The sequence below is a fragment of the Budorcas taxicolor genome, chromosome 19 (genome assembly GCF_023091745.1).
Source record: "Budorcas taxicolor isolate Tak-1 chromosome 19, Takin1.1, whole genome shotgun sequence".
Taxonomy (NCBI): Eukaryota; Metazoa; Chordata; class Mammalia; order Artiodactyla; family Bovidae; genus Budorcas; species Budorcas taxicolor.
In genome coordinates, this window is record NC_068928.1 from 19,667,588 (window position 1) to 19,692,683 (window position 25,096).

Genomic DNA, 25,096 nt, shown 5'->3' on the forward strand with positions numbered 1-25,096 from the left:
CTAATGGACGCTGTCACTCACTGCATTCTGTTTCCCCCCAAGACAGGATGTATGTTGTTCAGATACAGAGCTTAGAGTCCAAAAGATGTCAAGTAAAACACTAATTTCTAACTGCCTTCCTCAAAGCATCAAATATTCATGTTAAAAATTGTTCTGTCACATAATGAGAAATGAATTTATGTGAATTTGTGACACCAGCTAATTATAGGTGTTTAAAAATATAGAAATGAAGTAATTTATCTTGCATATGGTAAAAATTATTCTTTGAAGAAACTAGAAAATCTGTTATTTTCCATTTATACCAAGATTTCCAAGTATAAACATTTTAATTCAGAAAGGAAATATAGATATTCTTTATAAACTAAAGATACTCTTTATAAACTTCTAAACTATTTTAAAACCTTTATACTTAACTGGTATTAAAGTGAGTGAAAGTGAAAGTCACTCAGTCGTGTCCAATTCTTTGGGACCCCATGGACAGTCCATGAAATTCTCCAGGCCAGAATACTGGAGTGGGTAAGCCTTTCCCTTCTCCAGAGGATCTTCCCAACCCAGGGATCGAACCCAGGTCTCCTGCATTGCAGGTGGTTCTTTACCAGCTGAGCCACAAAGGAAGCCCAAGAATACTGGAGTGGGTAGCCTATCCCTTCTCCAGCAGATCTTCCCGACCCAGGAATCAAACCGGGGTCTCCTGCGTTGCAGGCAGATTCTTTACCAACTGAGCTATGAGGGAAGCCCTAAGTGAGTGAAGGCTTTTTCAGTAAAGGAGGTTTCATTTAATGAAAAACTTTATAAAGTAACAAATTATTGGCTAAAAAATTAATAATAACCTTTAAAATGAACAAGGGACTTCCCTGGTGGCCCAGTGGCTAAGATTCTGTGCTCCCAACGCAGAAGGCCTGGCTCAGTTCCTGGTCAGGGAACTAGAGCCCACATGCCACTGCTCGGAGTTCACATGCTAAAGATTGAAGATCCTGTGTACCACAACTAAGAGCCGACACAGCCAAATAAATAAAAATAGTAAAATAAAATGAACAAAATTTCTTCCATACATAATCGCAAGGGGAAAAGAGAAATAGAGGAGAAATTTATAGGTAAAACTTGCTAGATATGCATCAACCATAATATGTAAATCCTCTTTAGCTCCTAATTTAGGTTAACACTTTTTTTTTCCCCCAAAAAAATAAGAAAGTAAGAAATTTGAGCACTGGGTATTTAATGGTGTTGAAAAACATTAAATTTTCAGATTTGTTCATTGTACTTTTTACAAGTTTTTAGCTTTTAGAGATGCTTACTGATGTACAGCTGATAATTTCTTCAAAATTATACAGGGAGATTGGAGGGTATAGATGAATGGAGAAAGGTCACATGTAGATAACTACTAAGGCCAAGTCTTGATTACATGAGTATTCTTTTATATCATTCTACCCACTTTTATATATTTGAAGTTCTCCATAATAAATTTTTTCTTGAAAAACTAAGCTAAAGATCAGGAGATATGAACTTGTACTACTAAATAAATAAACTTGTACTAAATAAATAACAATTTATTTTCTGTTAAATACCTTATTCTGTATCCTTTGAGCTTGATATTTCTCATTAGCAAGATAGGTTTGAATTCTTAGGTGTGACATCATAGGTGGGGCTTAAAGGAGTTGGTAGACAGTTGGTAGGGGAAGAAGGCCTATTTGTTACATTTCTATGGCAGAAGTCACATTGGTAGTGTGCAGCTTTTATAAAGGACTTGAATTTCAGATACCTTAAAGTCTTTCTATTTTCCACCCTAGTGACTTCCTTTTCTGTAACTTGGAATAAAATCCAAAACCCTTACCGTAATTTAGAGATTTTGTGATATAACTCCTGCCTTTCTCTTCTGTTTTATCCCAGTCTGTTTTCCTCCCACCCTCTGTGTTCCATAAGCACTGGCATTTCTGTTTCTAGAATCCTCCAGGTTCTTTCTTGCCTCAGTGCTTTCACACTGCCTGACCAACTCCTATTCACCCTGCCATTCTTAGTGTTCCTTCAGGGAAGCTTTTTCTTCCACTGCTCTGTACTTTTTCCCTTCATGATAATAAATCAGCTCCGTTTTTGTTAACTATTTAATGCCTTCCTCTCCCCTGGTCAAGAGAGTGGGGTGGTTATTTTTATTCATCAGTTTTACTGAAGAGCCTCCCAAAGTGCCTATCAGATAAAATACACACAGTAAACATTTTTGAGCAGAGGAATAAAGGACGAATGGTAGATAGAGCTCTCAGGCTCTTAGAGCAAATCCTGTTTCTTTCCCGCATTCTTCTGTGCAGGTGTTCTGGTGGCATGTAGTATATATATCCCAGTTGCCTCTCTCCTATTGGTGTAGCTAAAGTTGTCTTTGATAGTAATTTTACAAAGCCTGTCTTAATGTTTCTGTGTTTCTTGATTGATAAATTTAGTTCATCTTAGTGGGCAATTATAATGAAGCCTGAAATCATTAATGAGTTAAGAGTACTTTTTTGCATTTATGTCATATTTTGGTTCTTTTTTTTCCTCTAAATTTTGCTTTTTTTTTTTTTCCTTTCCCCAGGTACTCTCTGCCCTTGACATACTCCAGCCTCCACACATTGACTATTTTGAAGAAATGTATCCTAACCAGGGAATGTGAAAGAAGGGAACAACTTTTTAATTAATTTGTTCCTCTAGCACCTTCTGGGGTTCATGCCTTGAAGTACATTAAATCTCATCCTTGCAGAAGTGGTTGAGTACCTAGAACCAGGTAATTTTGAAATCCCAAGTATCTGAAAAAGCTCAACGTTATCAATATATCCTGAGTGGTGATACCACAAAACAAGACTTCTGAATAGATGTTTCACTTCATCCCCACATCTTTGTGAGATAGGTTATTGCTATTCCTTTTTCGCTGATGAAACCATTGAGGCAGCTGTGTTGTAACAGAATTTGGTAAAGTCCTTTGTCACTGTACAACTGCCAGTCAAGAAGATAATACTGATCTCTCTTTTTTTTTTAACCACTTGGGTAAGGTGAAAATTAAAGAGAGCTCTTGAATACTATAATTCTTGGTGATACTTCAACCTACTAGTCCTTTATGGAACTCATCCCTCTGTGCAGTAAAGGGTTAACTCAGTGAATTTGGGGCGCCCTACTCCTACACATTCTTAAGAAATGACTGACCTTTGACCAGCTCCTGGCCGATAGAGTGTCTTTGTAAACCTCTTAGTATTCAGAAATGAGATCTTGGGCCAGGCAAGATGGTTCTGACATACTTTTTCTTTAAACGTATATAAACAATTAGGGGTTTCTCTGGTGGTCCATTGGTTAAAAGACAATGCAGGGGACACCGGTTTAGTCCGACATGCTGCAAGAAATCTTAAGGAGAAAGCTACATGAGGCCGAGTCCAAGAGAAACCAGACACAAAGTTCCAGTTGTACTCTCCTAGTGAGACTGCACAGATAGTGCTTAATTCTCCCAGCAAAAGTGTGTGACAACAGGAGTAAGTAAAGTGTTATCGACCAGCAAAGCTCACCTCAGCGTTGGTGTCCAGGGTTTTTGTTGGAGGTCAGGGAGCCTTCAGGACTGACCTTAGCTACTCAGTCTCTAGCCCTCCTCCTTTCTCACCCAGAGGTTGAACTAATACAGCTGGCCCAGGGGCCCAGGTGAACGAAAACAGGTGTTCACCATAAATCACATTGTTAGCATAAGCCATCTGGTGTGGCCAAAGCATCAGGTATGCTAAGACATTCTTATGAGGCAGGATATTGCAAGAGTTCAAAGGTTATTTCTCAGGGGCCAGTCAGTCCTAAAGACTTACGGAATGTGTAAGTTTGGGGCAACCCAGAGCTGCTGTTAACCCTTTATTGCACTTAGGCCATCTGTGGGGAAAGAGTGTTTTCATATAAGATAATTGGTGAATATGGGTATTTTTAATAAATATCAAGTATTTGCAGATTTTCTTCACTGAAAACGTAGCTAATTCATTATATTCTTGTCTGTTTTGTCTTACAGTTCAAGCATCAGTTCTTTACATCAGGCATTAATTTTTTATACTTGGGTTTGTTATTCCTTTAAAATGTTTGCTATTATAAGGTAGGAATTCTCAGTGCTTATTATTATTATTCATAATTTGAGTCTGGGAGATCCTAGATTCATTATTATTTCAAATACTTAAAGAGCAGCGGAAATTTAGCACTGTTACGGTTTAAAACCATGGGTGGCATAGGTGATGTAATAGCTGTTGGTAGCTGATTTCAGCCATTTCATTAGTTAGCAGAATGTTTCTATGAAATTCCTTTCCCTAAAATTGTTCATGAATGTTTGTATTAAAAGCCTTTGTCATGAAATATTTGTGGAACCCTCTAGTACACCATTTACTTAAATGTTTTACTTTATTTACCTTTAGGTTAAAAGATTGACACCTGTGCTTTCACAGTTACTAGCTGGCTACAGATGGAAAAACCTTCAAACCTAAAACCTCGGCATTCTTTTTTCTGTTGTACAATTTTTAGCTATATGTAGAATGATGCACAGAAAAAAAGGTGCTTTTCAGTGGTTGTGCCATTTGGAAAAAAAAAAAAAATCCTGTTAACATAAAAAGAGTTAAACCAAAGCTGCCACAGGATTATAAAGACTTTTTTTAAATAAAGAAGACATGGTGAAGTTTGGGGTACAAAAATACTGAAATTACTTGTTTTAGAACAGCTAAATGGAAACATTTAGCTGCTAAATGGAAACGTAAGAAATGCCTAAGTTGCATTTGTGCTCTGCCTGATTTTTCTAATATCCTAAATAGAACATTTTCTATGTCCAGTGCTTTTTAATACAAATAAATTTGTTGTAGCCAAAGCAAAAAAAAAAAAAGATTTCCCTCAGTTTCCCTCTGAAAAATAAGAAAACTTCTGCCTAAAACACAAAAGTATTGAATGATTAATAGGATCTCAAGTTCCTATTTGATTTCAATGCAATACATTATCCATCTGTGCCAGCAGCTCCCTCTGTAGTAGCTCAGAATCATGGCATATACATTAAACATGGTTTTAGACAGTGCCTTTTTTTTTTAAGTTGAAGGCTTTTGGAATATATATTTTGAATTTTAAATATGTGATCTTGGAATTGTGCTTTGAAGAAACTTTTGGAGGCTCTGTTGTTTTAGGTAAGTTCTAAATACATATATTGCTAGGCATCTAATGGATGTCTGATATTTCATCGATGAAAGAGCCCATTTATGGAGTCAAAAATATGTATAAAGGGAAAGAAAGAATCTTTAGTAATCTTAAACATAGAGTACCATATCGTTACACTTTTTTCTAAGACTAGTAAATTGGGATGTTATAGTACATATGTAAGTTTCAGCAGGCAATATTTTAAACCAGAAGATCTTTTTAAAGCTAATAGAATAGTTAACATCATTTTAGAATATCTGAGGTTTGTGAACATTTTGATGTAATCAAGTGTACATTAAGTGTCAACGTGTGTATCATGCAGTTGCTGCTGCTGCTAAGTCACTTCAGTCATGTCCGACTCTGTGTGACCCCATAGACGGCAGCCCACCAGGCTCCCCCGTCCCTGGGATTCTCCAGGCAAGAACACTGCGGTTAATCATCCGTTTTTCACTAAAACTGTAATAAAATGACTATATCAGTGCCCACCAAAAATTTAGCTTGGGTTTTGAAAGACCATGCTTCTTTAAATAACTGCTTATGCAACTTTTAAAAAGACAGTATCTAGATTATAACTGTTTACAAACCTTCCTACAGAGTTCAGCAGATGAATCAGGTATGGAAAGAGCAATAAGTTCTACCCTGACCTCTGTATCTTTGAGCTTTTGTGTTTTCACAGTTTTAAAGTCTAATGTATCCACCAAAAAATATATTCTCTAATAATTAAGGAAAAATTATTTTTTAACTTCAAACACAGTCTTAACATTTTATGGAGAAGAATATACATGGTATAAGTCTTCTGTGCTAGACAGTTACAGCCTAAAACCAGTAGAAATGAGAAGTCTAACGGGATGACAGTGTGCTGCAGTTTGCCAGGACTCCTGGATTTTTCCTGATGTCCTGGTATTAATAAGTTTCTCCTTTTACTTTCTGGAGTGTCCCTATTTGAATAATAGGTTTGGCTTGTGCAGGCAATGTTTACACAGGAATTTCTTGTCATAAAGGCAGCGAGGGAACCTACATATCCATTTCAGCCAGTTAAAGTCTTTGGTAGGCAGTAATGTAATACTATTGAATAAACTACTCCCAGATGCAGTGGTTTAATTGATAGTATTAGTAGACTGTATTTTATATACACAATATGTAATTCCCTAGTGCTATGAAAGAGCTCTGTAACCCTCAGGGAACCTTAGGAGCCAGTGAAAAGCTAAGAACAAGCAAAATAAAATGTGTAAATGCAGATATAAGTGCACTCTTCCTGCAGCAAAAGTACCAGCGAGGACCGGAAATCTACATCTTAAGAATTTTGAAAATTTCCATATTGTTAAAATTTCCTCTTCATTTATTCTATAAACATAAGCATCAACTATGTTCCTAGAACCAGGAATTTTTTTTTTTCTGTTTTGCTCACTGTTGTGTTCCCAGCACTTAGAACAGTACCTAACATATAGTAGGTGCTAAATAGATATTTGTTGAATAAGATAGTGTCTGACTTAACAGGTTTGTAATCTAGTGGATGATACAATCATATAAATAATATAGATTGGAAAGTACAGTGATAGGAAAAAATCTACATATCCTGAGAGCACTGAGGATCTGATTTTCACTCGTTCCCATTTTAGTTTCCAAGCTGATTACTTGAAAAGCATTTGATGTTTTTAAACAAAAACTTTCATTTACCCACCATCACCAGTTCTGGCTCCTTAGCACTGAAGCCTAAGACAGACGCTTAGAAAGGCAAAACAGAGGAAAAGTTAGGTAGAACAATCCAAGAACAGCAAAATTCTTAAACTTTAACCACCTTAGTCAATATCTCCTCAGCTTTATTTATTCATGTGGCCAAACATTTAGCACTGTTGTGTATTTAACATTGTATTAATACTAATCCCTGTGGAGGTTATAGAGATAAATTGATGAATTGTTTAATTTTTTAAAATTTAGTGTGTCAGAAATTATTCTCAATACTTCATTCTCATTTTAAAGATGAAGAAACTATAGCTCAGAGAGGTAGATAACTTGATCAAGGGATTTGAATCCATGTTGACTGGTCTGGTGGGTCAAGAATACCCTTAACTCACTACTGCCTCTTAATGTTTTCCCTCAAGAAAAATGTTCTCCTTGCAGTCAGTGGGGTGAGATAAGAACTAAAGAAATAACTATTATGTATGGTAGATTGTGTCAGAAGATTTAAAAGAAGAGATTGCCTCGCACAGAAAAAACCATAAGAAGATTTCATGTAGGAAAAGACATTTTAGTTGAGTATTGATGGATGAGAAGGATTTGAATCTGTAACATTGAGGAGGATGGATATTCCAAATGGATGGAGTAAGTATAAGCATCTTCTAGGGAATGACTAGAGTTTAGAATGTGTGGATAGTGAGAAATTAAGCTAGTTGGAGCCAAGTCATGGAGGGCCTTGAAAGCTGAACTAAGGAAATTCATCTTTATTCAGTAGGCACTTTAGAATCCAGTGAAGGATTTTTGTGGTGAGGAATGACAGAATCAGAAGTGTATTCTGTAAACTTAACAAAGAGTTTCTGTTGGTGTGTTGAGAAAGTTTTAGAATCAGAAGTGGTGATAGTTGCATAACATTGTGAATGTGCTTAATACCATTGAATTAAGAGGTTTCTGAGCATAGCAGTGGGACCAGCCATAGTCTAGAGAAGGTAGGAGAAAAGGCAGCTTACTCCTCCACTTACCAGCTCTTTAAATGGAGACCATGTTACCCAAATCATGTTGATGCTCTTCATATAAATCCATTATACATGTTTTTTGATGGCCAAATTAACTAAATCTTAAAAATGTCAACACCTAATTCATTTGCTGTTAAACTTTAGAAAATGAGAATATATTTTTTAGGTCTCAAATTCCAGTGTTATTTTCATGCTGACGCATAAGCAGTGGAAAAAGCAGAATTCAAAGTCAGGTGTGAGAAGTTTAAAGATATTTTCCTTTGACTCTGCCTTGAGCTAATCACCCAAAATCTCTGCATCACTCATTCTCTGTACAGTGAGTTTTTGAACTTACGGTGGAGTCACAGTCCTGCATTTAAACTGAAACACATGCAACACAGTTTTTTTAATTTAACATGGTTAAAAGAGAGAGAATGTAGTTTGTGCCCAATTCCACTCATTTACCTTCTTTTCCAGAATGAGTATGAGACAGAAACCAAGATGTACTGTACCCTCAGTTAGTTTCAGCTCCCATATGCTTCCCACAGTGAGAGCATTTCACCAAACTGAGTGTGACACTGGTGTTAAGAGAGGTACTTTTATGTGGCATGACCCCTTAACACAAGCCGTCTGTTTCATATGGGGTTCAATCAAAGAAAACAGCACTCTGTTCCAATGTCAGAGAATACAGTACTGTTGAATTTAATGAGAGTTTGATATGTTGGTCTCCAACATGGTATCTTCCCAGGTGACTTTTTTTTTTGTGATACTTGGTGTTCATTTTATGCCTTAACTTTAGAACTTTACCCTCAGGAAAGAGGTACCAGCAGGTAGTATCAAGTATAATGGCAATTGCTGTTACCCTTAAGGAGTTCATGGTTCAAAAGTGATGATTGACGATAGTGAAATAATTATAATACCAGAGCAATCAAGTTTACAATAGAGATGTTAACCACATTTTCTTATATATGAAAACTTCCCTGCCCTCCATCCCTCTCCCACAAAAGAAGGGTTTGGAGGACTTACCTGGAACTTAAAATTTTCATAGAATAAAACATTTTCCTACATCAATTCATATGAGATCAATTGCATATTAGTAGGATAGATATGGGGCTTTCCTGATAGCTCAGCTGATAAAAAATCTGCCTGCAGTGTGGGAGACCTGGGTTCAATCCCTGGGTTGGAAAGACCCTCTGGAGAAGGGAACAGCTACCCACTCCAGTATTCTGGCCTAGAGAATTCCATGGACTGTATAGTCCATGGGGTCACGAAGAGTCGGACATGACAGCAACTTTCACTTCTCTTCAGGATAGATATATTTTCCATATTTTTTCACAGAATTTTAGGCAGTTTCTGGTTTCTATTTGTGGGTCCATATAACCCTTTTTGTATAGCTATTCTAATGAAATAGCAGTATGGAACAGTGCTGAAGGTGGTACATCTAATTGCATGATAGAGTATTTGTTCCATAAATGTTAGAAAGTAGGTACTGTGAACAAGTGGATAAGGTACTCATATCTTTTTTCCCAAAATTCATTAAAATATAATTTGATGGGGAGGGAGGTGGGAGGGGGGTTCATGTTTGGGAACACATGTAAGAATTAAAGATTTTAAAATTAAAAAAATAAAAAAATAAAAAAATATATATATATAATTTGATACATAGCAGATCTTATATCTTGACAGAGGAGGCAAATCCCTTTAAATGGACCATTGTTTTAGCTTTTGTCTCTTCCCAGTTGCCATAGAAAATACTCAGAAACAGACTTTTGATATACCTCTCAGATTATTCTAGATTATTCTAGATTTTTGTTTTCTGTGTATTTTGAATCCTCTCTGCCCTATTCCTTTTAATAACTTAGCTTTTTAAAATCTTCAACCAAAAATGAATTTCACTGTGATGGGTGGCACTGGGCAGGTGTATTAAGGAAGCATCTGTAGCTTGGCATATTGAGAGGCTTGTCCTCCCTTCAGAATGCTGTTTGTGGTGGTTTATACTGCTGATAGCAATCTACTCTCAGGTTTTAATGACATCATTCTTGCACCTTTCCAATAGATCAGACTGGAGTAAGTTGCTCTCCAATTCTGTTGGGTGAAGGACATTAGAAACCAGATCGTCTGAACATAGAAGTAAGGTTTTCAGACCCGTTGCGAAAGGGTATGTGTGCTTAGTTGCTCAGTCGTGTCTGACTCTTTGCAACCCATGGACTGCAGCCCACCAGGCTTCTCTGTCCATGGGGATTCTCCAGGCAAAAATACTGGAGTGGATTGCCATGCCCTCTTCCAGAAGATCTTCTCAACCCAGGGATCGAAGCCAGGTCTCCTGCATTGTGGGTGGATTCTTTACCATCTGAGCCACCGGGGAAGCCTTAAGAAAGGGTGGATAGGTCTAATTTGAGGACCCATTGACAATGAGAAGCATGAGGCAGTTTATACGACTGATACGTGCATCTTTATCCTCTGAAGGGGTTAAGTGGGGATTGAAGAATTTGTCCCTTCTCTTCATTAATTAAAAAAGAAAAAAATTGGAGAAGTAAAATGTTTCTCATCTTGGGGAGAGACTCTTCTCTCAAATATATATATTATGTCCAGAAAAAGTAGTGACTATTTCGGTCATTAATTCTGCTTCTGTTCCTTGCTCTTAATGTCTGGGTTTGTGTGTCTCTGCATTTATTTATTTTGGGGGGCTATGATGACAAAAGATTAATAACCCCAGACTCTACTACCAACATTTGACAGATACCGAAACTTGCCTTTGCCTTCTGTAGGGCACTTTGAAAAGACAAGACTGAGGTTTGAAATAATATCACATATTCTAGGATGCTTTTTCTGTCATTGCATATGTGGTTTATAGCTTTAGTGACAAGGACTCAGCAAACAGGATATAGAATGATAGCTTTCCAGTTTTCTGTTTTTGTTTTTTTCTTTTTTCATATGGTAGAATTGACTCTTTTTTTTAGTCAATTTAAAATTGCAAGTTAAAGGTGGTTTTAATTTTTTTTGATTTTTGACATTCTATACAACAAATTAGTTACCTTGAAAAGAAGAAGAATTTGCCTTAGCCTGGGAAAGAGATTTTTATATTCAAGCATTTTAACACCATGACCTTTTATTCCATTGATTTCTATAGAGAAGCACAGGCATGCTTCAGAAAAGGTCAGTGATTCTAATTGAAGCACACACCAATTTTTTTCTAGTTGCAAAAGCGCCCATGCTTTTTGTTGCAAAAAAGATGATGAGATTTAGAGCTGACCATTTGTTACGAGAAAGCAGTTTTCTCTGTGATGCATTGCTGTTTTTCTTTCACTTGGAAGGCATTGTTTGAAATCAACAATATCCAAAAACCAGATTTTTCCTTATTCATGCTATTTAATACCCCTCATTTTTATTTTTGAGGCCATTACATATCTGAGATCTCAATTGAAATTTCCCTCTGTGGACCTGATTTTTTTTTTTTTAGCTCTTTTAACTTTTATTTTTATTTATTTATTTTTACTTTATTTTACTTTACAATACTGTATTGCTTTTGCCATACATTGACATGAATCTGCCACAGGTCCTGATTTTGAAAGAAAAAAATGTGAGGAAAATGATACCTATTAAGTCTCGCATATTTATGGTTAAAAGATTTTCCTTCCAACAAGAATGGCAGGATTTCAGAATTAGTGCTTAACATGAGTTTAAACATGTTTTAACTGTCATTCTTGGACTTTTCATAGAAGAGAATCTGTGGCTTTAGGAACCAAACTTGGGTATCTACATACTATAGTTTGTTAAACCAAAAATTCACTGTGTCCTTTTGGAAAAGTCACCTGATCTTCATATTTATTCTAACTTATATTGCATGAAGATGGAAGACTTTCTTTTTTAAATGGTTGTTAAATTGTTGGCCAACATGTCTCCTACTTAATATTGCAAGAGTTCTTTTTTATAATCTGGTTTAGTGTTGGTCTTTGTCCAGTATGAAGTGGAAGAAAGAATTGCCCACGTTTTAATATCTGAAGTCAGGGATTAAAATTGTGTTTTCAAAGCTTTCTGTCTATATTCATTCTGGAGGAAATAATTTGTGTTCTCCATTTTATTCTCCCAACTCAGCTAAACCAGCTAAGTACCTTTTCTTTGCTTTCGGAAAGCTTTTAACACATCATTAATAGTTTCTCACACAACCTCAGTTGCTCATTGCACATAGAACATTAAATGTGTTCTCAGACTTCAGTTAGGCATTTCAACCCACTGTAGTTCTGAACTTTAGTGGTGAGAGTTTTTGAACCCGATAGGGTAGTTTTTAACATAAGACCACATCACAGATTTTCACACATATGCACACCTTGAGCTGTCCAGAATGATTAACTCTCTGTTATTAAAGTGCTTATATAGTAGTGCTTTCTTATGACATTTGCATAACCTTTATCTATAGCAATCATTTATTTGTAATAGTTTATAAACCCCTGGTTCTTACTGACTCTAGGAACTGGCTAATGAGTTTATTCTTACCTTTATTCTCTTTTGTCTGAGAGGTGGAAACAATCTAAGTCATAGACTGATTGGCAGGCTCAAACATGGGATTATGGAAAATTGACCATCATTGCAGGATTATTATATTAGGAAATTGACAAGCAAGTATCTCCCTTTCTTCGCCTTCAAAGCCTTGATGGCTCCTCCAATATCTGTTCTCGGTTAGAGCCTAAATAACAGCACTCTAAAATCAGTCCCATTCTCTGCTCCTTCTCCTTACCATGCTCTCATCATCCGTTAGTTCTGCCTGACAAGAATGATCTTGACCTCAGTGACTGTCATATCATAAAATGGGAACAAGCTCCCTATCTTCTGTTTATTTCAAAATCTTTTGATCGGTCCAGGGCCAACCTTGTCAGCATTCTTGCTAGCTTGAGGTAATAGAAAATCTATCATAGTGGCAAAGAGCATGGAACCAGACAACCTAGATTTGAATCCCAGCTTTGCCTTTTACTTGTGTTTTCTTGGACAAGTTACTTAACCTCTCTGTGCCTCAATTTCCTGGTTAATAAAATGAAAATATTTAGTAGTGCCATAAAGAAGGCTGAGTGCCGAAGAATTGATGCTTTTGAGCTGTGGTATTGGAGAAGACTCTTCAGAGTCCCTTGAACTGCAAGATCAAACCAGTCAATCCTAAAGGAAATCAATATTGAATATTCATTTGAAGGATTGATACTGAAGCTCCAGTACTTAGGCCACCTGATGTGAAGAGCCAACTCATTGGAAAAGACCCTGATGCTGGGAAAGATTGAAAGCAGGAGGAGAAAGGGATGACAGAGGATGAGATGGTTGGATGGCATCACTTGACTCAATTGACATGAGTTTGAGCAAGCTCCAGGAGATGCAGAAGGACAGGGAAGCCTGGCATGCTGCAATCCATGGGGTTGCGAAGAGTTGGGCATGACTGAGCAAATGAGCAACAACCACCCCATAGAGTTATTTTGAGGAATAAATTGGGAAAGATAGTTAGAACAGTACTTAACAAGTGCAAAAAAAATAGTAAGGAAAGGCCTTATAGATGAAGTAGAACTTAGTGAAGTTGGAAGACAATAGAAACTCCTATGGACTTTGTGATGCAAAGTGCGCCAGGCCAGCTGTGAACAGATGATATTAGCACGTCCTCATCACAAATGGACTTTCGTAATGGCTGATCAGTAACTACCTAGCCCATTTATAGAGAGGTGTGTTTTTTTTAATGTTAACTGTTAATGAAGAGTGGGTTGTCAGCCTCAGTACCTCATATTCTCTTACCTGGTCTCTTCTAGCTTTAGTGTTTTTTGCCATTTAGTTTTTTTTCAGATCTTTGAAACACTGTTTCAGGATATATACAGAAAATCTATTCTGTCCGGCACTTCCAAGCCTTCCATCCAGACTGCATCTACATTATAGCTTTCTTACTACTTTTCCCATTACCTTAACCAAACTCTTCTTATTAATTAGAAAGACATAATTTCCTCCTTCAGCCTATCATCCCACAACCACTCACCTTGGGTCTTCCTGGTGGTCCAGTGACTAATACTCTGCCCAAAGACTACTCCCCTGTGATGCCCTGAAGTAGGAGTCACATCTGGTAGTAGCCCCTTCATGGCTACAGAAAGATTACTTTGGCCTTATGTATTTTAGGGCTTCCCCCAGGGCTCAGTGGTAAAGAATCCACCTGTAATGCAGGAGCTGTGGGTTCAATTCCTGAGTGGGGAAGATCCCCTGGAGGAGGAAATGGAAACCCACTCCAGTATTCTTGCCTGGGAAATTCCACAGACAGAGGAGCCTTGTGGGCTACAATCCATAGGGTCACAAAGCGTCGGACACAACTCAGACGACTTAGCAGCAGTAGTATATGTGCAAATCCTGAGGTTGTTTTAAAAGAACTGTTTCAAGTTCCAACTCACAGTTGGAATTTTTTTCCCTCTGCTTTGAAGAGAGTTGCTATAGTAGGAACAACTTATTCACACCAGCTCTTTGAAACACCTGTGTTTGAGGTGACGCCAAAAAAACCTAAAGCTAGAATCTAGTCTTTCCACCTCTATTACAAAATAAATATACCTCTAAAACTTCCCAGCTGGTGGGGAATGAAATGCTGCCAGCCTTCCCAACTATTTGAGGGTAATAATGAATAACAACAAAGCCATACCTCATTTGAGCCCCTGAAAAGCCTCATAACCCCATTATCATTCTCTTGAACTGCTTAACCTTCTGGTTAACCTTCTGATTATTAGCCTCTTTAATCCAGGTGTGAGGATTTAGGGACGCTCTTAGGGCTATTTATTTGATCTTTTTGTCCTATTCCACTGTTCTGACTTAATTTTTTAAGGTTGGTAGACACCAGGGAGACATGTGTTACATAGAGACCCAGAGGTTTCAGAAGTCACTAAATTTATCAGACCTGCCTTAATTGGAGGATATAGGGAAGCAGTGGGGCTTTTAGCCACTTCATAGACCAGCTGAGTCTCCTGCTACCAACTCATTTTATTTGAGAGCAATCCTTCAGGGAACTTAATAAACCTGTAGCACACTAGCATGAATCTGAATTTTAACCAGAGTACAATTTATGTACTACTTATTAATACATTGGTTTGCTCTGTGTATAATATATAATGCCATTATTAAAAGTTAAGTGCACTGAATTGTTGGTGTGGGTTTAATAATTACATGTTTAATTAACAGTTTTCCTCTTATTGATACATCACTCAGAGGTGGCAAGAGAACCCAGATGGTTCAGTTCAGTTCAGTTCAGTCGCTCAGTCGTGTCCGACTCTCTGCGACCCCGTGAATCGCAGCACGCCAGGCCTCCCTGTCCATCACCAACTCCCAGAGTTCACTCAGACTCATGTCCATCGAGTCCGTGATGCCATCCAGCCATCTCATCCTCTGTCGTCCCCTTCTCCTCCTGCCCCCAATCCCTCCCAGCATCAGAGTCTTTTCCAGTGAGTCAACTCTTCACATGAGGTGGCCAAAGTACTGGAGTTTCAGCTTCAGCATCATTCCTTCCAAAGAAATCCCAGGGCTGATCTCCTTCAGAATGGACTGGTTGGATCTCCTTGCAGTCCAAGGGACTCTCAAGAGTCTTCTCTAACACCACAGTTCAAAAGCATCAATTCTTCAGTGCTCAGCTTTTTTCACAGTCCAACTGTCACATCCATACATGACCACTGGAAAAACCAGAACCTTGACTAGACGGACCTTAGACGGCAAAGGAATGTCTCTGCTTTTGAATATGCTATCATAAATTTTCTTCCAAGGAGTAAGCGTCTTTTAATTTCATGGCTGCAGTCACCATCTGCAGTGACTTTGGAGCCCCAAAAAATAAAGTCGGACACTGTTTCCACTGTTTCCCCATCTATTTCCCATGAAGTGATGGGACCAGATGCCATGATCTTCGTTTTCTGAATGTTGAGCTTTAAGCCAACTTTTTCACTCTCCTCTTTCACTTTGCTCAAGAGGCTTTTTAGCTCCTCTTCACTTTCTGCCAAAAGGGTGGTGTCATCTGCATATCCGAAGTTATTGATATTTCTCCTGGCAGTCTTGATTCCAGCTTGTGCTTCCTCCAGCCCAGCGTTTCTCATGATGTACTCTGCATATAAGTTAAATAAGCAGGGTGACAATATACAGCCTTGACGTACTCCTTTTCCTATTTGGAACCAGTCTGTTGTTCCATGTCTAGTTCTATTTCTTCCTGACCTGCATATAGGTTTCTCAAGAGGCAGGTCAAGTGGTCTGGTATTCCCATCTCTTTCAGAATTTTCCAGTTTATTGTGATCCACACAGTCAAAGGCTTTGGCATAGTCAATAAAGCAGAAATAGATGTTTCTCTGGAACTCTCTTGCTTTTTCCATGATCCAGCGGATGTTGGCAATTTGATCTCTGGTTCCTCTGCCTTTTCTAAAACCAGCTTGAACATCTGGAAGTTCATGGTTCACGTATTGCTGAAGCCTGGCTTGGAGAATTTTGAGCATTACTTTACTAGCGTGAGATGAGTGCAATTGTGTGGTAGTTTGAACATTCTTTTGCATTGTCTTTCTTTGGGATTGGAATGAACACTGACCTTTTCCAGTCCTGTGGCCACTACTGAGTTTTCCAAGTTTGCTGGCATATTGAGTGCAGCACTTTCACAGCATCATCTTTCAGGATTTGAAATAGCTCAACTGGAATTCCATCACCTCCACTAGCTTTGTTCGTAGTGATGCTTCCTAAGGCCCACTTGACTTCACATTCCAGGATGTCTGGCTCTAGGTGAGTGATCACACCATCGTGATTATCTGGGTCGTGAAGATCTTTTTTGTACAGTTCTGTGTATTCTTGCCACCTCTTCTTAATATCTTTTGCTTCAGTTAGGTCCATACCATTTCTGTCCAGATGATAATAGAATTAGGTTGAAGTGGCGTTTTTCCAAAGGAAATATGATATGCACAAGCCTAGCAGAGTTTTGTTTCGTGTGTGTTGTTCTGGATGTGTGGTATACTAACCAGTTAGGAGATGCCGATCTAATAGTTAATTTTTGCCACCCTGAGTTCAAGTCTGAGAAACTCCAGGTGACTAGAAGTTCTTTACGAAAACCAGGAGTCCCATGGGTAGAGGTCTCACAGTGACTAACACTTTTAATTGCTCCCTTGAGTTTCCAGTCCTTCCAGAACCAACCCTCTCTCAAAAGTAGTATGCAGTATGCCAAGAAAACTGCATGAGACCTGTTAATAAGAAGTGAATATAATTTTCCTTTTCAGCAGTGATATCCTTTTAGGATTCTGATCTTAAGATCAGTACCTTAAAGGAACTTTTTTAATTGGTTGCCTGTTTTGTTTTTTTTTTTTTTCTTTTTAACTTAGGTTCTTTTGGCTTTCCCTTGGGTAGGGACAGCGAAATGTTAGGAGGAGATAAGAATAAAGTTACATGTTCTTCCCATAACAGTGATGATGGTAGCAGCAGCTATGTGTCAGACATTTATATGTGATTCACATACAGCATCTGGACCCAGCAATGTAGTAGATGTCGTTGTGTTTCTTTTATAAATGCAAAAAACAAACTCAAGAGAGGTTATTTAACTTGTCTGATGTTACCAAGCCAGTAAGTGACCAAGTCGAGATTCTAACCTGGTCTTTAATTCCAAAGCCTACACCACACTGTCTCCAACTACCAAATTCTGTTTTAACTCCTCATTCTAAAAATCTCCCCTCTTCTCAAATAGAATTATTTTGTTCACCTTTTTTGATGTTTCATCTATTGAAAGACAAAGCACAGGTTAAGAATAAAAGCTGGGGTTTAGCACCAACTCTGCTGTGTACAAGCTATGACTTCTGGCTAGTTTCTTCACCTTGCTAAACCTCTTTGCTTATTTGTATAATGGGAATGTTGATAGGACTTAGAGTAATTATGAATAGATGAGACAAATTAACTTAAGCTGGAGGTCTGACACATAGAAAACTAAATAGCAGTTTTTTAAAATCAAGTTTCTGTGGCCAGGTACATTAAAATCTTTTTGCTTCCTTCTTACTTTTTCTACCTGATTTTTACTTGTCAGTCTTAACACTTTTTCTAATCTCTTGAATGTTGCTTTGCATTCATTCATCTTTTTCCTCTGTTTTGTCATTGAGTTAGCATGCTCTCTACACCCCTTGGTACCCAGTCAGTATTTATTGATGCTAATGATAATGGTTAAACAGTGATGGTGTTGGCACCAGTCCTGCAGCCTCTGAGACTGCCTGAGTAATCATGACTTCCTAAGAACAGAGACAGACTCAATCATCTTTCTCATAATTAAAGGTCAGAATTTGATGTCAGCATTTGTTTCTGTGGTGACTATGTAGCTTTTTCTGTGGAATTACCTTTGACAGTTGGAGTAGCCGGGCTTTCTGGCATGAGACTGATTGTCATGCATTCTTAAATTACTTTCTAAAGTAGATGGAGCGTCATAAAGGTAGGTAAACAAATACTGATCGTGGTACAGATTTGTTTTTCTTGAAGCGAGAGGTCAGGGGAGGCCTACCGTTGAGGGGCAGTTGACGACCAGACTCTACATTAGTTCCCTAGTTTTCTTCCCATAATCCTTTCTGGCATCAAAGAACATTGTACAAAACTGTGTTTAATCCTAAACATGCCTCTCTTTTCTCCACCTTTCTGGTATCTCTAATATATTCCTACCTCATTTCTTTGATTCTCAGAAGATTTCTTATTTTTGCTTTTTCTGCTTCAAACTCTGTCCTCATAAACACATTTTATTCCGCAGCAACCCTTTGTGGGTGTCCAGCAGGGTGTCCTGCATGTTATATTGATACTTGGGCCCTATGCACTAACAACTCAGCTGCTAACACTGTTGGGCATTATTCTAAAGAATATCATGTCATTAAGGCTGAATTTTATAATTCATTAATGGTAACATGCTTCCATAATTTAGAAATCCAGATGTTTTTAATAACAAAAGGAAAGAAATAGAAAAAAACTTTATTAAAAAAAACTTTGTAAAAGAAAAATAAGATTGTAAGCAGAAGCAAAATTAATGCCCTGTCTGTGGCAGATTTCATTTAGTAGTAATTACTTGTTACTATGTCTAATGTAATGTAATATATAAACTTATATTTTTAATTTAATCTCCCACTAAAACCTGTCCTATATTTCCAGCAATCTATAGTTCAGACTTGTTTTCTTCCTCATTTTCTTCTCAAGGGATACCACTACACAAAGTTAGCTGAGGCTTCTTTATTTATATATATATATATATATATATATATACACATATATATATATATATATACACATATATATATATACATATACAGACACACATTAATGTGCATATGCTAATTTTTTTGTGTTTTCCGTATCCATTTAAAGAAATAGAGAATATGAAGCTATTCAAGTAAGTGTGTATGGTTCGTTGGTATAGGAAAGTGTTAATTGAATTGTCAGTTTTAGTTTTGTAGCTTAAGAAAGGTGAAATAAGAAGTTCCCTGGCAGTCCAGTGGTTAGGACTCTGCTCTTTCAATGCAGGGGGCAAGGGTTCAATCCCCACTCAGGGAACTAAGATCCCACGTGCCACATGGCATGGCCAAAATACAAATTTTTTTAAAAAGGGAAAAAGAAAGAAGTGTGAAAGGAATAAAATTTGAAGTAACACGGGAGAGAGAGTATGAGGTAGAAAAACTTGTGTCCATCATTTTTTTTTAACCTTTGTATTATTTTTCAATTGCTGGCAAAAGGAGTATCATTATTTAGCTTGTCAACCTGATATTCGTTCACCCCCAACGTAGATCTGTTGCATGGGAGTGGTACAAGGTTGTTATGAGGATTAAATGAGGTGATCTGTATTAAGAGTAGCACATAGTAGGCTCAAGGGTGCTTTATTTGAGGTCTGACCTGTTAGTAACAGAACCAAGATTACAGTTCAGGTACTAGAGGAAATGAGTAAGAGCGTGGCAGTTACTTCAGACACCTTTGGATTCAGTTCCTCCAGAAGGAAAGCCTAAAACTCAAAAAGAGAACAGTTCTTTAGAATAACCTAACTTGTGCTGTGAGAAATCAAGGAGATAATTCATAGCAAGTGCTTCCAAAGTGCCTCACATATAGAGGGAACTCAATAAATGTTCATTGCTTTTATTTTTGTTATTTCTTGTGTATTTCTATTTTTTTTTTAATTCTTAAGGTAAACCATTTTAGGAAACCTAATGCATGACTTCCCTGGTGGCTCAGTGGCAAAGAATCCACCTGCCAATGCAGGAGTTGCAAGAGACACAGGTTCCATCCCTGGGTTGGGAAGATCCCTTGGAGTAGGAAATGGCAACCCACTCCAGTATTCTTGCCTGAAAAATCCCATGGACAGAGGAGCCTGGGGGGTACAGTCCATGGGGTCTCAAAGAGTTGGACGCAACTGAGCACAATGCATGTTTGTGTGTTTTTATAGATATAGGTAAATTGCCAATTAGAATGTGCATCTAATGAGAAGTTCAGTATGAGCCAAAGAAACCTGGATGGTTTCTCACATGTTTCACTGATGGTGTAAATCTCTGTAGTTACTGGCATTTAGCAGTTCTAATAATTTAGAGGTTTATCTTTTTAGAAGAATGTGTCTTGGTTGTGCTGCTTTGCTTCTCTTAACTCCTCTTGGCCCTGTGATGGCAGATCTGCCTTATTCAGTCCCAGAGCAGTGCCTAAGGGGCTTTACGAGATCAACAGCCATGACATTGTTGTGATCTTTGAGTGAATCTGTTGTAATTGCTTGTTTGATTGTCCACTTGCCTTGGTGGGCTATGAACTCAATCTTGGCAGTGACGCTCTTACACTCCATCACATTTTCAGTGCCTAGAGCGAAGCCCATGTCTGGCACATGCTGCTATTCTGGGTATTTGTTGGAGAACGAGGAGAGTGACTTCTCATTTTAAGACACATAGTGAGGGAGGGATTCTAAAAGCTCCACCGTGTAACCCAGTCCAGAATTTGATTGTTTTTTGGAATCTGGTTTTTTCAAGGTGCAAAGTAGATCCATCTTAGGAATTTCATTTTTTCTCTTGACAGTAAACAGAGTGAGGCAGAATTTCACAGAAAGGGTCCGACTTAGGGATCATTACAATCTAGGTGTGAATCCAAGCTCTGTGTCAGCAGCTGAACCTCTCCCAGCCTCGATGTGCTCATATCTTAATAGAAATAGTTACAAATTAGGTATTGTACACAGGGATTAAATGAGGTGATAAAGTGGCACATAAGTAGCTTCAACAGGAAGTTAGCTTCCTTTCTTCTTTTCTTCTCCTCATAGCACTTAATTAAAAGTAATTCAGCTTTTCTTTATTGCAAAGTAGTGTGCATGCTGTGTGACACGTGGTTAAGAAATGGGAATAGTAGGCAAGCAGGAAGCGGCTTTGTGGGATAGAGTGCGCGCTGGGCTGGGAGTTGGGAAGCATAAGGTAGTAAGGCTTTTTGCAAACTTGGAATGTGACCTTGGGTAAATCCCATAACCTCTCTGTGACTAAGTTTGTGTTTCTGTTAACTGATGTTCTCCATTGACTAGTAATATTTGAGAAAGCAGTGAAGGGACTGTTTTCTACCCCGTTATATATAAAGAAGTTTCTGAAATGTCAGTATTACAAAAAAACAACCTACATAAAATTAACTCTTTAAAACAACACAGATACACTTGTGCCTCTTGGGCACCTTCAGGTATCAAGAGCTGCTACCGTCCCCCGCCTTGCATTTCTAATTGTTAATTTGCATCATTCGTTTTTCTGAAGCAAATCAGTACATTTTGAAATCCATATTTCATGGAGCTACTTAACTAATTGCTGCAATCAGCAGCAATTTATTTTATAGCAGGGTTGTTCAAATCACTGTGAGGTTGGCATAGCATGCACAGTGTGTTTTTTATAACCATATTTTTAATGATGAGTTTTAATAAGGGAGAATGGTTAATCTGCTAATATTCTCCTGAAAGTCCTAACTTTGGTCCTCTGATTTACCTTTACCCAATGCTAACTTTAAAGGCCATGGCAAAGTCAGTGACCCAGTGGGCGCACCAGCTGTTGGAGAGGCTGTCCCATTTAGAAGGACAGAGAGAGGGAAACAGCACCCTGTTTTTCTTATTTGGAGACCCTCATTAAATTACTCAGAAACAATAATCAGATAGCTGCTGTTCAAGTTAATGGCACCTCTGAGTCCCTGTCAAGAGAGCTTTATTTAATGTGTGACAGACCTGGAGTGGTGCAGGTGCCTTTTCAGGCCCTCATTTAATTTAAGCTGCTTTAGTTGGCATGGCAACTAGTTGAGACATCTGGGAGACATTATGTTGGGGATTGAGACTTTAGAGGATTTCTGCTAGAGCAAAGCAGAAACCTTATCATAAAGTGGTGTGTGTTGCTTCTAAATTTCTGCAGCTCTGTTGTTCAATCGCCAATTCAGGAATTATATTTTTCCAGAGAAGTAAAATTTTTAAAGGTTGGCCTGGCCATTGGCTTGTTTTCTGTGAAGAAAAAATTTGCTTTATCCCTGAGGTGAAACATATTTATTTCAACCCTGAAGACTTTATTTTGCTAAACTAAAGCTTGACAAAACTTATTCTATGCAGAGTGGCTGTTGTGATTACTTTTTGTAAAAAGTATATTTCTAAAATTTCTCAGACTTTTATATTTAAAAGATACTAGAGGAAGGGAAATATCTCTGTACAAAGGTAAATGAAATTGTCAAGGTAGACTGGGCTATATGTGGTTTTCCCTGGACTTTCTGATTAAATTAAGAGATTATTAAACACTACCCTCATTTTTTTTTTAACGCTGACTGTCATCTTCTCAAGAAGCAGAGACATGAAAGTAACACTCGTTTAAACTCTTTCTTAAATATTACAACAGGAGATTGAAGGGTTTTTTAAATTCACAGATCCTGAAGACAAGTAACATGATAATCTGGTCATTTGTGTTTAGCAGAGGGAGTACCTGCTGGTTTATATTTTGTAAGAAATTATGCACATAATGTGCTCTTAGTATAGAAGAATTGACTTACTGTTTGAAGTCATCCTTTATATTCATTTTGAACACCTTGTCTTTAAGGTTCATTTTGGTTTTGGGGGGCTTGTTTGTTTTGTTTTTGCTGTCTGTTAATACTTTGCTCTGTATTAGGTTGAACCATGTGAAATAATTATTTTTGTTGGTCAAAATGGTTGAACATTATCAGTTCAAATCCAGTAGGTCTAAGGGGGGAACAACACCCTGATCTGGAGGTACTTGTTTCATAATACTAGATTAAACATAAGAGTGTTTTCTGAAATTAGTAATTATTTGTAAAATATCTGGTTAGAATAGTACCCATTCCAGCCAATGTTTTCCTTTTCCCTTTTCTTTGAAAATGTAGTCACTGTTAGAAGAAAGCATATGACATTATTTCATGCTTATTCTCTGTTTTTGGCTTTTGTATCATTTTTTTTCCTTTTATAAGTCAAAGCAAGATCTTTCAAGTGCCAGCACCATGAATTCAATCAACCCGATAACTTGAAAATTAAGATGTTTTCTCTCTGCTGTTTGTATGCATACCAACTGTCACCAGTCACAGTAAAGATTCTGGCATCACAGCTTGGCTGCCTGTTTTGTAGATATGTGAAATAGAATAGAATGTAACCTGCTCTTCACTTCCATGCAAGAACTTTTCAATCCTGGCAGGAAGAAGAAAATTGTCAGTAAACTCAGAAGACATGACTGACATCCCATACAGATGAGTACTCTGTTTAGGAGTTTCCTTTTCCTGAGTAAAACCACAAGTTGACAATACGGGGATGTCAGTTGTGAAGTTTTTCTGTGTTTGCTCTGTTGTTCTGTTTTTCCCTGTGTAATGTTCCTTTGTTTTTATCCCTTGAGATTTCTGGAACCAACTCAAGCATATTAGAACCTCTGATTAAAGCTTAATGGTGCAAATAGAAAATTTTTTCCCCTATCTCTATCCTATGATTAAGATTTCCCAGTGGGGGAAAAAAACTTTTTAGTATATACAAGAGGGTTAATATCCTTAATATGTAAGACACTTCTATAAATAAAATTATCACCCCAGTAGAAAACTGAGTTAAAAAAAGAAAGAATTCTCTCTTCACTCCTCCTCGCTTTTTTCTCCTCTCATACTCACACATATATGTGGCAAATAAACATGTAAACAGTTTCCATCTGAAAACACATTTGATAAAACACAGATCTTTATTGCTAAAATCCTTCTTACAGTCCCCAAGAATTCATACTAGAAGAGGCAGAAACCTCTACTGGCGGTAATGAGAACCCAGAAGCAGGTTACTTCTTGCTCAGAACATAAAAGCAGCTAAGGAATTGGAGACATCAGGTATCTTAGAAAGTAGGGATGCACGTAGGTCTAAACCTAGAATTGCTTTCAGGCCTTCGTTAGAAGTAGTAAAGATGTTCAGGTGTCTTTTCCTATCCCACAGGAGACCAAATAAAGCCTTATTCCCCGGTGACAGCAGGAGCTAAGCTATGGTGTCTTTGGCTCTTCCCCTGCTCTTACAGACTATCCTGGACATGTTATTTTGAGCCGTCAGTGAGTCATCCATTGGAGATGATGAGTAGACAGTTAAATATACAAGGCTGGACTCGAGGCAAGAAAATTACTAGAGATGTAAAGTTGGGAGTCGTCAGCATGGATGTTTATTTAAAGTCATGGGACTCTCTTCGATTACCCTAGAGAGTGAGTATCTGAAGAGAAGAGGACCAAGCCCTGGGGCATTTCAACAGTAAGTGGTTGGGAAGGAGCACCAACAAAGGGAATGAGAGGAAACAAACAGAAAGGGAGAAGGAAAGTCAGAGCTGAATGTTCCACTAGCCGTTTGGAGAAAATGTCTCACAAAGGAGGGGTTGTCCAACTATGAATGTCAGCTGTTACCAATTTTTCATTCTCCCTATGCCCAAGTTGTCCCTTTTCCTACTTGTTTGTGCTGAAACATTAAATTAAAAGTGTTTTTAAGTCCCCAAATAATCACTTACTACAAGAGACTTTTTAAAGCTCAGAAAGGTAAGATACAAAACCTGTTACTTTTTGAAAATGTAAGTTATGTCCAGCACTTACCCTTCCAATGAGCATGCCAGTTTTGAAACAAGAGCCCCTGCCCCGGATCCTTCTAGTTTTTTATAGCTAATGGTGAGCACCCAAAGACTCCAGCCTCCATAATATCTTTCTCATAGAAAAATTTTAGGATCTGAGGAAATATGTAAGAAAGCAAACTAACTCTGCTATTTTTTGTCTTGCCTTTCCCTGCTTTCAGGTGCACAGGGCTGGGGAAGAAGCCTTAGTGTTTTACTCAG

General features: G+C 37.8%; 1 protein-coding gene across 1 annotated transcript in view; it reads left to right on the forward strand.

Annotated features, from left to right (window-relative positions):
• Positions 1-25,096, forward strand: part of NLK (nemo like kinase) — a 125,043-nt gene that overhangs the window by 72,408 nt on the left and 27,539 nt on the right. The window contains exon 3 of the mRNA XM_052658265.1: positions 2,561-2,616. Coding sequence (XP_052514225.1) covers positions 2,561-2,616 — 56 coding nt within the window. The remainder of the gene's footprint in view (positions 1-2,560; positions 2,617-25,096) is intronic.